At 50.0% G+C, this 15187-nt stretch overlaps 4 protein-coding genes across 4 annotated transcripts; 3 read left to right on the plus strand and 1 right to left on the minus strand.

The window, feature by feature from the left end:
• Window positions 1-5465: 5465 nt before the first annotated feature.
• PFICI_01407 (uncharacterized protein) lies at window positions 5466-6047 on the plus strand (the record flags this gene model as incomplete). Its single annotated transcript, XM_007829988.1, has 2 exons — window positions 5466-5645; window positions 5703-6047. The coding sequence occupies 2 exons, from the start codon at window positions 5466-5468 to the stop codon at window positions 6045-6047; spliced, it is 525 nt and encodes a 174-aa protein (XP_007828179.1).
• A 1590-nt stretch (window positions 6048-7637) lies between these two features.
• PFICI_01408 (uncharacterized protein) lies at window positions 7638-8840 on the plus strand (the record flags this gene model as incomplete). The annotated part of the gene is made up of 1 exon (XM_007829989.1): window positions 7638-8840. One exon carries the CDS (start codon window positions 7638-7640, stop codon window positions 8838-8840), a length of 1203 nt encoding a protein of 400 aa, XP_007828180.1.
• A 3046-nt stretch (window positions 8841-11886) lies between these two features.
• On the plus strand, window positions 11887-12425 carry PFICI_01409 (uncharacterized protein; the record flags this gene model as incomplete). Its single annotated transcript, XM_007829990.1, has 2 exons — window positions 11887-12010; window positions 12076-12425. 2 exons carry the CDS (start codon window positions 11887-11889, stop codon window positions 12423-12425), a joined length of 474 nt encoding a protein of 157 aa, XP_007828181.1.
• A 1591-nt stretch (window positions 12426-14016) lies between these two features.
• On the minus strand, window positions 14017-14448 carry PFICI_01410 (uncharacterized protein; the record flags this gene model as incomplete). Its single annotated transcript, XM_007829991.1, has 1 exon — window positions 14017-14448. The coding sequence occupies one exon, from the start codon at window positions 14446-14448 to the stop codon at window positions 14017-14019; it is 432 nt and encodes a 143-aa protein (XP_007828182.1).
• Between the last annotated feature and the right edge of the window lie 739 nt (window positions 14449-15187).

Raw genomic sequence — 15187 nt, forward strand, 5'->3', positions numbered from 1 at the left:
GGTTAGATGCCCCCCTCTCCTTCCCTGAAATATTTCATTCTAGTACCTCCAATCGTCGCGCGCCTCCAATTAACACGAGATCAAGTTTTCTCTTCGACTGTTTTATTCTGGCTGAAGAAGTGATGCGAACAACAAAAATCTTTATATCTAACCTTGGGTGGAATTGCGGAAGGGAAGAAGGGGAGAACGGGGCGGAGGAAAAAATAACTTTGACGGATTTCAGATCAAACAGCATGCCATCGATCAATTTCTGCATGCATGAGCCCCTCCACTAGGAAAGGGACGAAAAAAAAAAAAAAAAAAAAAAAGAAAGCAATAGGAAGAGAGGGGGAGGGAATTTGTAAAGCCAGCGTAAGCGTTACAAAGTACCCTGTAAAGTAAAGGCACGCGACTAAGAAGCATGCCAATTGCATTCCGCAGTACAAAGCATATAGTTGTATCTTGTCTCATGATGTGTTGGAAAGAAAAAAAGATAAGTCAAAAAAGATAATACAACCAATTACACACATTGTGGTGTTTTGGGATGGGATGGGATGCGGATGTCTTTTCTACAGCTTTTTTGAAGTTACATTCTCTCAGCTAGCTAGCTAGCTAGCTTCACTATACTGTTGTGCATGAGACTATTCTAAAATGAGTTCAACCCCTCCCTAATGTAGTGAGTGGGCCTATCGGTTATAGTCCAGCGGCACTCTCCAGTGACTCCCAGCCCCAGCTCAGCTCGCCTTGCCCCGTAGTTGGCTTGCTCTTCTTTGATTTACGGAGCATTTCTCGGCGCGTAGCATGCCGTAATTATCGATTCTTTTTTTCTCCGACATGTTGAAGAAACAGCTGCTTGCAGATAAGTTGTGACACCTCACAGACATGTGGCAGACGGTAAAGAAAGAGGACAGGGGTTCTTTTTTTTTTTTTTTTTTTTCCTTCTCCCCCACCACTCACGCAGAACACCCGGCATCATGGCATTTGACGACGGCTTTATTGCCCTTTTTTTTTTCCCCCCCATGATCCTGTTTACCATAATGGTGATACCTCGTATGTTGTATATACTTACGGCTGAGACGGTATCGGTGACCGACGGACAAACCTATCAACACCACATTGTGATTGGCCTTGAATTGTTGGTCCCCTTGCAAGTCTTTTGGGCCACTAGTGTCCATCTAGAGAGAGGTTTTTCTCATTCTCATCTCTTTTCTTTTCCCACACTGTTTTCCTTTTCATCCTCGTTTTTGCCCGTCGGTAATCACAGGCGGATATTTCTGTGCCGTTCGGTAGGGAGTTCCAGCACAGTGAGATAGCAAGGAGTGGGAGCAGGGGTAGAAAAAGAAGGTCGAACGTTACAAAGGTCCTGAGAAGGCAGGGCAGCGTTGCTCGACTTCTTTGGCCTTCTTGACATCGAGACCAGACTCCGTATTCGAAACGAAATAGTGAAATGAGACTGTGAGTAGCACACAGTGGGAGACTAGGGCCCATGCGGAAGTCCTAGAGTTGTCCATAGTCTGACTTTGATGTTGGACCATTCATCGTACTCGGGTTGCATACGAGCCCCTCCGCGGAAATATGGCTCAGAGACTTCTACATGAACATTCTCCTTGGTCTGGCCCATGGGCTTGTCCAACCCGTTGAATTTTCGAGCATAATGAGGCTCCCTTGTCTTGGCCTCTTCACCCAGTTGAATTCTATTTGTCGAAAGGCTCTTGACTTCTTGGCTTTGTCCAAATACCGCGTTGCCGTCCAGTATCAACCGATGATGAAAGAGTCAACCGCATCGACTCTGCATGATTAAGGGTCACTTTCGGTACGCGAATCGATTGGCTTGATCTTGACGCCGCAGCCGTTCCCCCCTTCCTGGCCCCGACAGCATGTGTCCTCTGTCTTTGGCCTGCCCGTGCCGCGGCCCTTTTCCAGCAGTTGCCTGCATATAAACACACCATGCCCATGTATATGTACAAGGCCAGTGGGGCCAGCGTAGGAGAAATTGTATATTGCTGGTCTTGCTGGCTGAACTCTAATTGTGGTGATGTAGTGACCCAAGATCTGCGTGGCCCGAAAGCTTCAAAGCAGCAAAGGAATAGGGGCCCACACACCGCCAGAAGTCTAAACCAGCCTTACCGCTTCGCTATTCCGAGAGAACCTTGTCGGAATTCCTCATTCGTACGCGGCAGATATGGTATGGTTGAGGTGACGAAGAGTGACAGATGTAAGACGGAGGCACACCGCCACAAGCGGTGAAAATTGCAGTCTTTGCTTCATCAGCCGCGTGAAGAAAACGAGGGGGCGGAGTTCAAACACTGCAGGCCGCACGCGGGATGGTCCTCGTGCTACAAACAAATAACTGCCGGTCCCTTTGCTCCCATAGCGAAAGAGAAACAAAATTCCTTTTTCCTCACATCCTTCCTACCTTTACGGGAAGGATTCCCGCTGTCGTTCTCCCTTTAACTGCCCAATCACCAAAGGAGAGCAGCAATAATGTTCCTTCAGCGTCGGCGTAATCAATGATGATTCAAGAGATCCAAGGCCGTTATGTGGTTCATGACGTGGTACGAAATGGTGGGCGACTATCAGTCCTGCAGTGCGACCGGCACAGGCTGCATGCAGCAGAAGGTGAACGATATATCGAAGCGAAGCGCATCTGGACTATGGTCTTCGAGACCAAGCAAACCTTTTCATCCCGCCACCCACACGAGACCATAGCTCACGATAGTTGAGGTTATGTACGGTACCCGCACGAGGAGGAGCCTTTCCCCTGGTACAATGCTACATCAACAGCGAGCGGCCGGTTTGCCTCTCCGACCGAGAGGTCAATCCAAAGCCATGGCCACGTGCCCTTGTGTGGAATATTCTTTTTGATACTACCGTTGAGCTACCCAATGCGTTGGGCAGCATCGATAGCGATCGGGACAATGGTGTGCACGAGAATTGTAGCTCATCGAAAAGCCCTCATCATCGCTACAGCGGGTTGGACAGTACATGGTCATGGGCGTGTATTTTGCCGCCACGGACACTTGTGGTTGACCTCCTTGAATACATGACGCCCGCCACGATGCCCGATCCAAACAGCAGCGTGTGATTTCCTCTTCGTTTGGGCAGGCATGAGATCAGCTGCAGATTTGAGGCCAAGGTCTTTCAGACTTTAATGTCTTCCCAGCCAATCGATAAGACATGTCACTGACGTACGATGCAGTACCTCTCAGTGCAATCGCATCAGTTGAGTATGCTAGGATACGTGGCATCGACCTGATGGGACTTTGATCCTCCATTGAACTTTGGCTCACCAAAATGTTGGAACATGTTCAGAAACCGAGTCTGTATGGTCTATCCGTAGCCAAACATCAAGGCAATGATTTTCTTTTCACTTGCAGGCGTGCCCTTCCAGACGGTCCAGGCTGGAAAGCCGTAATTCTGCCAAGATAATAGATGGAATTTCAGTTCTTGGCAACCTCCGGTCATAAGAATTGGAAAGGACAGCAGGTTTCATGCAAGCATTGCATGTTCCGATGCTCAAAAGTTGATCGACGCGGAAACAGCCCTGACGCTTTGGGTGCGCATCCCGACAGCCTCGATTCGGGTGGTCGTCCCTGGTATCATGGCTCTTGCGCAGGATCTTGGGCGCTTCGGGCAACGTATGGCCTCCAAGAATGAGCAACTGACTGAAAAGAAATGCTTTAGGTGCCAAGAATAAGCTGCTTCACCACGAGCGACGGCTGTGGGGTTCTTTGAGTCAAATCCCTAGGTTTTGTGGGTATCGTCTAACAAGATAGGAAAACATGAGAAGATGCTGCACGGTTTTGACGGAATGGGCAGACATGCAAAACGCAGTCAAGGCTGTTGTTGGTAGACGGTGGTGCTTTGGGGACGAGTCATTGTCCAGTCGAAATCACGATGGTGGAACCTTGAAACAAGGGAGAGCTACATCTCGGGGATTCTGGTGAGGTGGACTTCTGATATCTCCGATTCCCCTGCCCCAACGCCCTTCGGCTCCATCGCGGCGGCCTCGGTCTTGACGGAAACAACGTTAGAGGTGGGTGCAGGACATGACGAAAGAAAGCCCTGCAGGCCAGACGCAGGATCAAAAGTCATGGCGACCGTTTCCCGACGCGCTCATCTTCTCCCTGGAGAATTGATCAACCGGGGAGGAGGGAGGGAGGGAGCAAGCAAGACATTGGATGACGGGACTGCATTGGATCCAGAAGAAGATGATCGAGAAGGGGAGGACTTTTGATCGGCTCAATCCCTGGCCATCAGCCGAAAAAAAAAAAAAAAAAAGAGAAGAGGTCAGTCTGGGCAGTTGTCTACTTTTTTGGGGGGATGTATCGCGATTGAGACCCGAGATAGGTTTAGATGGGTTGGTAGTTGAAGAGTGTCATGACATGTGTAGTTCTGTAGTAGTAGTAGTAGTAGTAGTAGTAGTTCTGGCGGCTGGGATCAATGGGGATAGTAGCAATGGGATGGCCCCTCGATTGAGGCTCAACATGGACATAAAACCGTTGACCCGCATTGGGGCCTGGAGCCTGGGGCCTGGGGCCTGGAGGGGGGCCAGGCAGGGACATCCGAGGGCCCGTGAAGGGTTGGAATTAAGCTTAGCGCTCTAGAGTGGAGCTACTATATCCAGGGCTGGGCAGGGGTCTGAGGCAACAAGCTCAACTCCGATACAAGAACCCGAGACACGAGGAGATGCCATGCGATGCGGCTCTCCCGTTAGCCGCCTGACTGCCACTTCCTGGAAATCTCGCTCTCTTTCTCACCAGCGCAAATCTTCTCGTCCCAAAATCATGTCCTCGGCCGTGGGGATTCTTGTTCGGATCGATCCAGGAACCAGGGTCCTTCTCTCCCTTGGCAGAGTGCCAAAACCAGGTTGCATCAGATCGTATACTGAGCGATTGACCAGGGTAGCCATTGGACCGCCCCGACCTTAATGATCGGCCAGTCAGGGACACTCTGACACAGCCTTCAGACGACAAGTTGCTCTTTTCCACCAACCAATCTCGTCTCCTAGAGTCTTGGCTGTTGCAACTGCCAGCAGGTCTGCTGAACTGACGATGCTGGCGCGCAACCTCAAGCTGAGTGGGTATTGTATGGTGCAAGTTTTAGGAGGTGACAGGAGTCTCCAGGGAACCGACTGTTACCGTCTGTCTGGTCTCCCGCTTGCTGCGCCCATTGCTATGACAGGGGGAGACTGTGCTATGGTTCCTGGATGTGGACTTGGTAATGGAGATTGAACCAGATTAACTTTCTATAAGATCTACGCACATCTTGTCGTTTTCTCATGCCTTTTTGATCTCCATCTGCACCTTCGTTCATCAATCCACGGTTCCGCTTCCCGCCTCTTTCAATATCGAAACAAACAGCTGTGCTGTCTTACATTCCCATTCGTTGCTGGTCATCCTTCGTTTTACAAACATATATACATTCTCTCTTTCAAACTATATTGTCTAAATCAATACAAAAACACACACACAACTTAAGCCAAAATGTACTTCAGCAAGCTCGCCGTCATCCTCTCCGTGGCCACCTCGGCCCTCGCTGCCACTACTGGCACCGAAGCCGCTCAGAAGCAGAAGCGTGCTCTGACCTTCCAGACGTACAACGACTTCCAAATCTCCAGCGGTACCGCCGGAAACGCCCTTGCCGAGGCCCAGGCCGCCTTCCCAGTACGTCGTTCTTGTCTCTCTGCACGTAACGATGGAAAGCTAACCTATCAAACACAGGTCTCCTCCGACCTCGCCAGTGTCTCTGACTCTGACCTGGCCATCATCAAGGCGGCCCGCGAGACGGCCGAGGCCGCCGAGACGGACGCCTTCAACGACGCCGTGGACGCGGCCAGCGGCGACGCCGCCACGGCCCTGCAGAACGGCAAGATCAAGAACAAGGTCCTCAAGCTCTACCTCGAGACCACGGCCCTGCAGATTGAGCAGGCCCAGGGCGACGACAACCAGGACAAGATTGACGCTGAGCAAAAGAAGCTCGACACCAATGTCGCCCTCGACGAGAAGGCTGCCGGCGAGGACAGTACTGCCGTCAGCTTCACTGACGATGTTCAGCCTGACAACTAAAAGAACATCTCCTTCTTGAAGGGATGAAAGGTGGAGGGGAGCGGGGAACCAAGGAAATAGTCGGGTTGTGGTCACAGAACCAGGGAACCCCCAAGGACGGCAATCATGGTCATGAGAGCTACTTGTGGAGAGTTAAAAGATGACTCAATTAGCTGGGATGTAGGGCTTACGAAAACCTTCTGCCCTTGAACAGGACGCCCACGGTGGCGGTGCCTATTATATCTCAAACATTTAATACCCATTACTAACCAAACCTTTCAAATGATTTCTCGCATTTCAAATGATGATGTTTTTAATCTTGATTACCCACGGGGCTGATATTAAACTGTAATAAGTGGTCATGTACTGCAATTATTTGATACGAACCTGTCTCCCACTAGAGCCTAATTCCATGATTAAGGGCACTTCCTACTCACCTATAGGAGTGACGACAAACATGTGCGTAGATTCAAGTGGATCAACTACAAATTGATACGGACCATGTCGGACATAGTCCTGACGATGGAGAATATACACACATAATCTTATACTACCAAAGCATCCAAGTCGACATGGCGTTCTCCATAATACCATCACTCGCATGGATCCATCCTATTTCGTAAAAGTGCCTATTTTATCAAAAAAAAAAAAAAAAAAAAAGGAATCTTGCTCCACCTTGAATGACAGCTTTGGAACCAACTTGAACGCTGCTCAATCGATCGACACTCATTTGCGGGTGAGATCGACCACCACTAGATATGCCTGTAACGCAGCGACTATGGCTGAAGCCTCGGGATCCATTCCACCATGTAGTATGGTGGCAATACCGGAGTAGACGGCTGAGACAGTGAAGAAATAACGATCTGATACTTGTAGATGAGTCCATTTGCAAATCTAATACCCAAGCAGAACTCACACTGCTGTTCGCGTTGAAAACAGCGGCGGGCAATGAGACACAATATCAGCCCCCCCCAGTAAGTAATTGATGGTTTGCCATTGCTAAGGAAATGTCTCAGGCCCATATCAAGCGGTCTGCAGAAAACAAGGCTGAGTTGACGTGAAGCAAAGTAGTGACTCTCAACAACCGGGTGATCGCGGTGAAGGAAAGAGGAATCACTGGTATGCTAGAACAAGGTGGTAGTTTCTAGAAGGTCAATATCCGGCAATCAGGTTGAGACCCGGTCATTGTGGCTCATTGGGCGTTTGTGAATGTCTCGGTTAAGAAGTGAGACCACCAGGGATTTATCCACGGGAACAAACAAACAGATGGAGACAACTCGATCCTCCCCTTTCCCACAGAGCAGACATGAATGTTGAAGTCGGTGAAGTCCTCAATCTAGATCAAAAGCATGATTGATTCCGGCAATTCCAGAGGTGTTAAACCTGCATATGTCAAAAGGTCAGTGCTTGGTCTGGAAAGCTGTACTCTGGCGGGTCTCACCGTAGAAGAAATGCAGTCATGATGTTTACATCGAAAGGGCCACGGACTCAACGAGCGGCCTGGCCTTATTCAGCCTTCACAAACGTCGCTACAAATTCCTGTGATTAGAAGAGCCAACAAATCTGCACATTTTTTGACCATTTGTGGCTTGACAGTACTGGCGTTCCATCATGATTGTCTCTTGTTTTGGTGAGCCTCCCAAGCGCAAGACCAAGAAGAGTACCAAGCCAAAGCAGACACCCTCACGGAAGCCGTCCAAGTTGACCGTCAAGTACTCTTTTACCTCTGATCCGGATCGACCCATGGACCTGCCTCAATACACAATGATGCCCGACGGTACATGGCATTCCAACAAATACCCGAGTTACGTCGGTACGCAAGCCGAGTGGACTGCGGCACAGCGTCTTCAGCAACATCAGGACACGCTGAACAGCACACTGGCTCAGATCAAGAAGACGGAAGAGAGCATGGCCAAGCTACATGGCTCGGTTGGCGATCTGAAGAAGGCACAGGCCGAGCAAGCAAAGGCGCATGATGCCCATGCTCAGAAGCAGAACGAATGTCTTGCCGAAGTCCAAAAGGTATACAATCACCTCGACTCCGCTGCCAAGCAGAGAAATGAGCGCAAGAAGATGCAAGAATGGCAACGCCAGTTGGTGCGCGAGTACGATGAAGGCAGAGAGGCCGAGCGGCAGACCATTACAAACGCCGCCCAGATTCGAAAGGAGGAGGAAACCGCCGCCACCCTTCGAGCCGTCAAGAAGGAGTGGGAAGCCGAGAAGCAGGAAATCTTGAAGCGGCGACAGCAACAGCAGCACGAGGAGGAAGAAGAGGCCCGACGTCAGGCTGCAGAGAGCCACGCAAAAGAGCTTCGGGCGCTTCGAGAAGAGATCAAGACCGAGAGAGAGGTGGCACTCGAGCAACAGCAACAACTCAATGCTCAGCGCAAGGCTGACGAGGAGGCGCTGGAGCGAGCTCTTCAGCGCCGCCGGCGTATCGAGGAGGAAGATCGTCAGAGGCAAGACCGAGTCCGCAGTGAGGCAGAGGACCGATATGAACGTCTCACGGAGCGTGTCCTGCGTCAACGCCACCCCGAGCGTGAGGCATCGACCACGACAGCTACCTCGGCTGGCAGCATGTTTGATCGCGAGCGCCGCCCATACTGGGCAGGGCCAGTTGCGTCCTCACGGCGGGGGCGGCCGGTCCAGTACGTGGAATACTATCCTTACGAGTATATGCCCTGGGTAGAGGAGACTGTGGAGGAGGAGGAAGAATTCCCCTCATACTACGTCCCGAGCCCCGGCCATAAGGGGCGTCGCCGTACGACGTTACGCGGCTCAGGACGACGGGCGTACCACGCATGGGACTATTGATGAGGGCGGTCCTGCTAGAGGCGAGTAGTCATCCGTGGATTGTATTCAACCACATAGTAGGGGGTGGAGTTTGATAGACACTTGGTTGGTGGCTCCATTTGCCGGGAGGGGACAGAAGAGACTAGATGCTTGTCAATTGATTGCGCTACGCGAGTGACAGAAGTTTGAAGACAGTATGGTATGTGGAGGGGACCCAGGCTGAGTTGATCATGGGTGCTGCCGAAGCTTGGATCTGATTGCGTCTGCCTCATTTCCGGTCCTTGAATGGTGGAGCGATCCGGAGAGGGGGCCAGGTGCGAAACCCGGGTATGGGTGGGACTTCAATGTAATTGGGAAATGCTTCAGGTTTCCCTTTGAACTACGAGTTGTTCTGAATGCGATGCAGGTAGTATGAGAGCGTTGGTCCATGTACCACCACGCATGAAAGTAGCCATTGATGATGATTTGAAAGCAATCTTGCACGGAAAATGGAAAATGGGAAAGAATTCCCGGCGGCTGATGGGCGTGTTCAATACCTACACTACGTAGTGTACAAACTAACGTAGCTGCTTCCCGTGCTTGCATTTCAAGCCGTCTGGGCACTTGCATGGCGAAAATGTACAAGTGCTAGCTGCCACACCAACGAAAATGATCAAATTCTCTTCTCTTCTGGAACGAGGGGGGGTCAAAACGTTTGATCCATCTACTAAACTGGCAAGAAAGAAACTTCAACTTGAAAGAAGTCGACGAGATTTGATTATAAACAGCTCGTCGTGTCAAGGGGCTAATATGGTGGATGTTAGTGCCACTTATACACAGTTGCAGCGCTAGCAGTCAGTCTACCTAGTAGTTTGCAGCTGGGCCACGCCATGTAGTCCCCATAAGTTTGATTTGCCATCTTTTTGAGTCTTTTATCCTTTTGTTACGGCGTGCCTACGATATACATAATCCGAGTGAAATTTTAGGCTGTCTCGGCCGTGATGTAGTGTTGGCCAGTCATCAATAGCTTGTGTCGTATTTTGCACTCTCGCGTCTGGCGAGCTGATGGTGAGGATCAGGCAGAACGGCAACGAATGGGCTAAACACCTCCGGTGATATGGGACTTGGGCATGTCGTGAAACGAAGGGGGCATCAATTTGGTTGCAGTGCTACTCTGTACTCTGGCCGGCTGACGGCATGAGCGTTCGCGTGGCTTCTGCTTGCGTGCAACCATGAATTTTATCTTATTTCTTATTCTGTTTTTTAATTCTTATTTGTAGTACGGTGGTACGTAATAGTAAGTAGTTTTTTTCTTCTCCCTGCCTCGCGCGAGAAAAAAAAATGGATGCTTTTTCCTTAGACAGCAGCGCAGGTACAGACGCAGCCAACCGACCCCAAACGGCTATGCAAGGTTGGGTCAAATACTACTCGGCGCGTTCTAGCTTTTGTCGGTCGCCACTTTTTTCTGCAGGAACAAAGCGTGATAGACAGGAACACAAAGATAGAAGGCCAATAGGGGCAGAGAGCCACCCACCCACCCTCTCCTCTCCCCCAGTTCCATTGCGCTATCAAATTCAGGGACCCCCGACTAGAAGATACCCATTTCTGCTCTTTTCCCGGGTGGGTATTAAAGTAGAAGGGCAATAAACAACCGGCAAACATTCGAACATGTATTGTCCAGTGCCATCACGTGTACTACTAGTTAGAGTTGGGCTCAGTCAGGGAATTGGCTTGCTGTCTGTTGCCCTGGCCTGCCCTTACTGCTCTGACAGCGGCATCGTTGAATGGAACAGAGTAGGATTTACACGTGGAACATGAGGAGAGCTGAGACACGTTGTGAACTTTGTGAGCCATCAATTAGCCTTTCGATAGGCGTGTCTCTGTGTGCGGCCCGTTCCCCCCTTCACTGCGCGACCACGATGAAGGTTGTGCGACCAGAAGCGACCTTTTCTATTGTCGCTCGCTCGCACGTATGTAGACGCATGGCCCCTACCTACACCATGCCATGTGCCATGTAGGCTCAACTGTAACCGCCGCCGGCAAATGTATCAGGGCCAAGACCGCTGGCGCACCAAAGGGAGAATGGTTGCCGTTGTGATACCGTGATTATTTATATATCAAACGAACAAGGCGGAATTCTAGATTTTCATACGAGAGAGAGAGAGAGAGCAAACAGCAAGATGCAGCGCCGATGCTAATTTGGTCACCTCCGATAGTTGGGATTCGTGATGGCGCAAATACTAGATGCTAGGCGTAGTAAGTGTAGATCCTCAGCAGCACCGACAGGACAAGGAAATGCCTCCCTCGTTCTCGACCACTGGCAGCTCAGTCTACCATGAGGAGCTTGCGACAAGACCATAATAAGAGCCAAAAAAGATTGCAATGGAGACCTCGCTGGCCATGGCTTGGGCTGACCATGTTGGTCGACTCAAGATCCTGGCTTCGCTATCTTGATGCCCCGGCTGACATTACCTACCTGAGGTAGTACCGGGAGCAGTGTAGATCCACATCTACGGAAGAGAAATACATCGACCTACCTAAGCAATCGGGGCCTAATGTAGGTACCACGGGCGCCCATCTTGTACCGCGCTACTTACTGACTGCAACGCTAAGCCTGGCCCCCCTAGCACATTGCTAGTTCCCTGCTTTCTCTTTCCTTCTTTCGCAGTTTGGGTGGTCGCTTGTCGCTTGCTTGCTCTCGCTTTGCTTTTCGCGATAGAAAAGTGCTGCCATCCCCCGGTTGCGCACACACGATCCCTTCTCTCACCTCCACACTCGCTCCGCGTACTGTCCAGTCACTCTTTTGAACAAAAACATCAATCCTTTGCATTTTTGCATACCACTTTCGTTAAAAACAAATCCAACTGTCGCATTACGCAAAGTCGATTCGATTCATCTTCGAGACCCTTCAAAACTCTAATTAAGAAGAATCCAAAACAAGCCCCCCCAAAAAACACTCAACTCAAAGAGAAGGAATAAAAAGGCCGCATATCTTTGTGTCTCTAACGATCCGCTACTCAATTCGCCAATCGCAAGAATATTCATTACGACCACTTGAAGTAATATCACCTACATCACACAAGTCAAGATGCACGCCCCTTCGTTCCTCGTTCTCGCCGCCGGCGTTCTGTCCGCCTCGGCTCAGTCCTATGTCACCTCGACCACGAGTATCACTGCCTACGTCACCATCACTCAGTGCAACCCGACCAACAGTGAGTACTCATGAATATTTCATAAATAAGAGAACAGAACGAATAAGCTAACATTGATCCACTAGCCGCTTGCCCTCTGTACAGCGCATCCAGCACCTCGAGCTCAACCCCAGTGACCTCGTCTTCTGCCGTTCCCACCACTGAGTCGTCAACCTTCTCATACCCGACTTTCAACACCACCAGCGCTTACTACCCGACTGCTGGATACTCCAACGCCACCAGCTCTGCTGCTTCTTCTACCAAGGCTCACTCTTCCACTGTCGCCACCTCTGTGACTAGCGTCAAGGCCACCACTGCGACCAGCGCAACCAGCAGCTCAACCTCTGCCGCCGCCACCAACGGTGCCGTCTCATCCACTGTCAAGTCCGGCCTTCTCATGGGAGCCGTGGGAGCCGTCGTTGCCCTGCTGGCATAAGCTGGGCGCTTTCGCATGAGTCTTGGGGGCTACTTGCGCACATTGGCGCGCAAAAGTTGAGAGGGGCGTCTAGGCGTTGGCTGGATGTTAGAAATAGGGCGGACATTTGAGATTTCATCGTACCTCGGCAAAAGCAAATGGTCCTCCTGGTCCTCGGAGCAAACGACCATGGACAACCAATACCCGAACCACTTGGTTCATTTCTCTTCATGATACCATAATTATTCTTTCAGGGGACGGATGTTTGGAGACAATACCACACCGCACGTTGGACACGACTACTCATTGGCATCGTCGGATCTATTTTACGACCACTACTGAAGCGATTCTCATTTTTTTTTTTATATATATTGTCTAAAAGATATTTTAGAAGGGTGGCCCACGGACTGGTAGATAAAGTGACCTGTAGTGGAGTCAACCGATTCTTGTTGTATACTTGATGAAGCAACAGTTCTATATAATCGAATAAAGCATCAGCACAAACCAATCAATTAAGATGACTCAATGTTCTGTGTACCTGCAATATGGGTCTGTTGCAACTGGTGACAAGTTTATCAGAGAATTTCTGCCATGATACTCGACTCATTTCAAAAGACCTAGTTTCTTCCTGGATACTACACAATTTGTCCCTAGATTGTAAATGGTTGCATGAGGTCGTCTGGCAGGCCTCATATTTCTCTCACATATTGATTTATCATCTCCATGACTGGTGAAACTCTGTCAATTGAGTCCAACACCTCGATGTCTCATGTTTAGAAGGCCATTAGCATTATTTGCGCAATGATAATGAGCAGCCGTGGAGCAGATTCTCCAACATCCATCCCCACGATTATCTCATGACCATACAACGCCAGATAACCACTCATAAGCTCAAGCAGAACAACGCACTCCATGGCATTCCCTAGCTTTACTGAAGTTATACCGTATTGAAGCATTCGTTGTTTCCGCAGCTCAGGCAAAGCGGACGGTACTTCCAATGCGGCATGCGACTGCACCCGTGGGTAGAGCTGTGGGCGCATACTGCTGTGTCGAAAGTGACGGGAGCAGGCCCATTCATACTGGTGTCTGGATGGTGGACTACCATGTGATCTTCGCCATGGTCCATGTCGCTTCCCGCGGTGATGTGTGGTTCAGACATTCTTGTTCTTCTTCTTCTTCTTCTTCTTTGGAATTTTCCTTTTCAGGTGACTTCAATGACTTGATTTCAAATTTTGGTTTCTCGAGAGTTTTGGGGCAAATCCTGCTGGTGGTGGGATGAACTCCTGATGTATGAAGAGAGTCCAAACGTTATATAATGAAGGAAGGCCTTTGTTCTCTGCCATTGCTTTTCATGGACTTTTTGCAGTTGGAACTCTGTAGATGTTCTCATAGAGGATGAAGAGCTGGAATGGATGAAGAGAATGAGTCCGGAAAGAGCTTTCTTTGGCATCAGAAAATAACGAGGCCAACATATATCCTGTTCGTTTCGTCTGTATGTTTCCGGGCAGATTGGGGTTGCGTCGATTCTTTGAACTGTACATATTTCTCGCCTTCTCTGCGCCGTTGGTCGACTCATTCCCATGCGCTCGCATTCATGATCCAGATTGCCGGGTCACCTCTGTCCATGCCAGGCACACCATGAGCTCTTGCGGCCAACGACAGACAATGCCAAGTGAGTCTCTGCAGCGCCGAAAACGGGTAGACTGGTGTCCATTTCAGAAAACCCACATTGCCCCTTCGAGCACTCCTCGCATAAGCCTCCGATTTCTGCCGTCTTTTCGCACTTGTGTCTGTGCCAGTGAGCGCACCGAGCAGCGGCGAGCATATTTGAGAGGACCAGATCCCAGGTCTGAGCATGATTTTTGAACTCTCCTCCGTCAGTGCTGCTCATCGAGGTCTGTGGCCTGATGCTGGCGGTGATGATGTGGCTGTAGTTGTTGAATACCACGGAGGAATCATCTTGGGATGAGCACGGCTGTTGTGCAGGCATGACTCCAGTGTGGTAAGTTGGGAGTATTTCAAGAGTGATTGCCTTTCCGCGCATATTCGCTCCGGGTGAATATTCGTATACTTGTACATGTATGTTGTGTATGTCCTCTACTATTAATGCGGTCAGGGGGGAGGCTAATATTATAGATGAGAAGAAAGGTATCGAAAATACTTTATGGGTGCCTTTTCATCCAGAGGCGTGGCATTTCGTGTATCCTTTGCCGGGCGCCGACTAGAAATGCTGACAGTTGTGAGCCGAAAAGAACTAATGCTTAGATTTTTGGAATTCATCTTTGGCCGTCGGATGTTGTGAGTACATATTTTTATCTTCATGTGTGGATAGTAACCTCCTCCCCCCTGAGGAAAATTTAGACGTGCCAGCCACGCGGGTTTGCCGTTATCTCGCGACAGCTAGCCCTGGTCGTCAGTCTCGTCAGTTTCATCAGGCAAGCTCAGCCGGTAAGCTTGTATGTTTGCTTGACCGGAAAACTTTGCGAGTCTCCTAGGTTAGTCTCTATCACGACCTCGGTTACATGGGTGGTGGCATGGATAATGGTGATGACAAGGGGGTCCCCAAGTAGATGATGTACAGCAGCTCAACCTGGGTGAATCCTTCAGTGCAGGAAGATTTCTTAATCTCCTGGTCGGCGCGCCAACACTGTACTGCCTCACCGGGATTCGTAATCAAGAAGATCATAGAGATTGGCACCAAGGTTATAGACACAGTGACATGGGTTCAAACCCGTGCGGCTCTCCCATCTGAGAAACTTGAGACGCATACACCCATACCATTC

This window comes from Pestalotiopsis fici (genome assembly GCF_000516985.1).
Source record: "Pestalotiopsis fici W106-1 unplaced genomic scaffold PFICI_Scf_1, whole genome shotgun sequence".
In the NCBI taxonomy this organism is placed as follows: Eukaryota; Fungi; Ascomycota; class Sordariomycetes; order Amphisphaeriales; family Sporocadaceae; genus Pestalotiopsis; species Pestalotiopsis fici.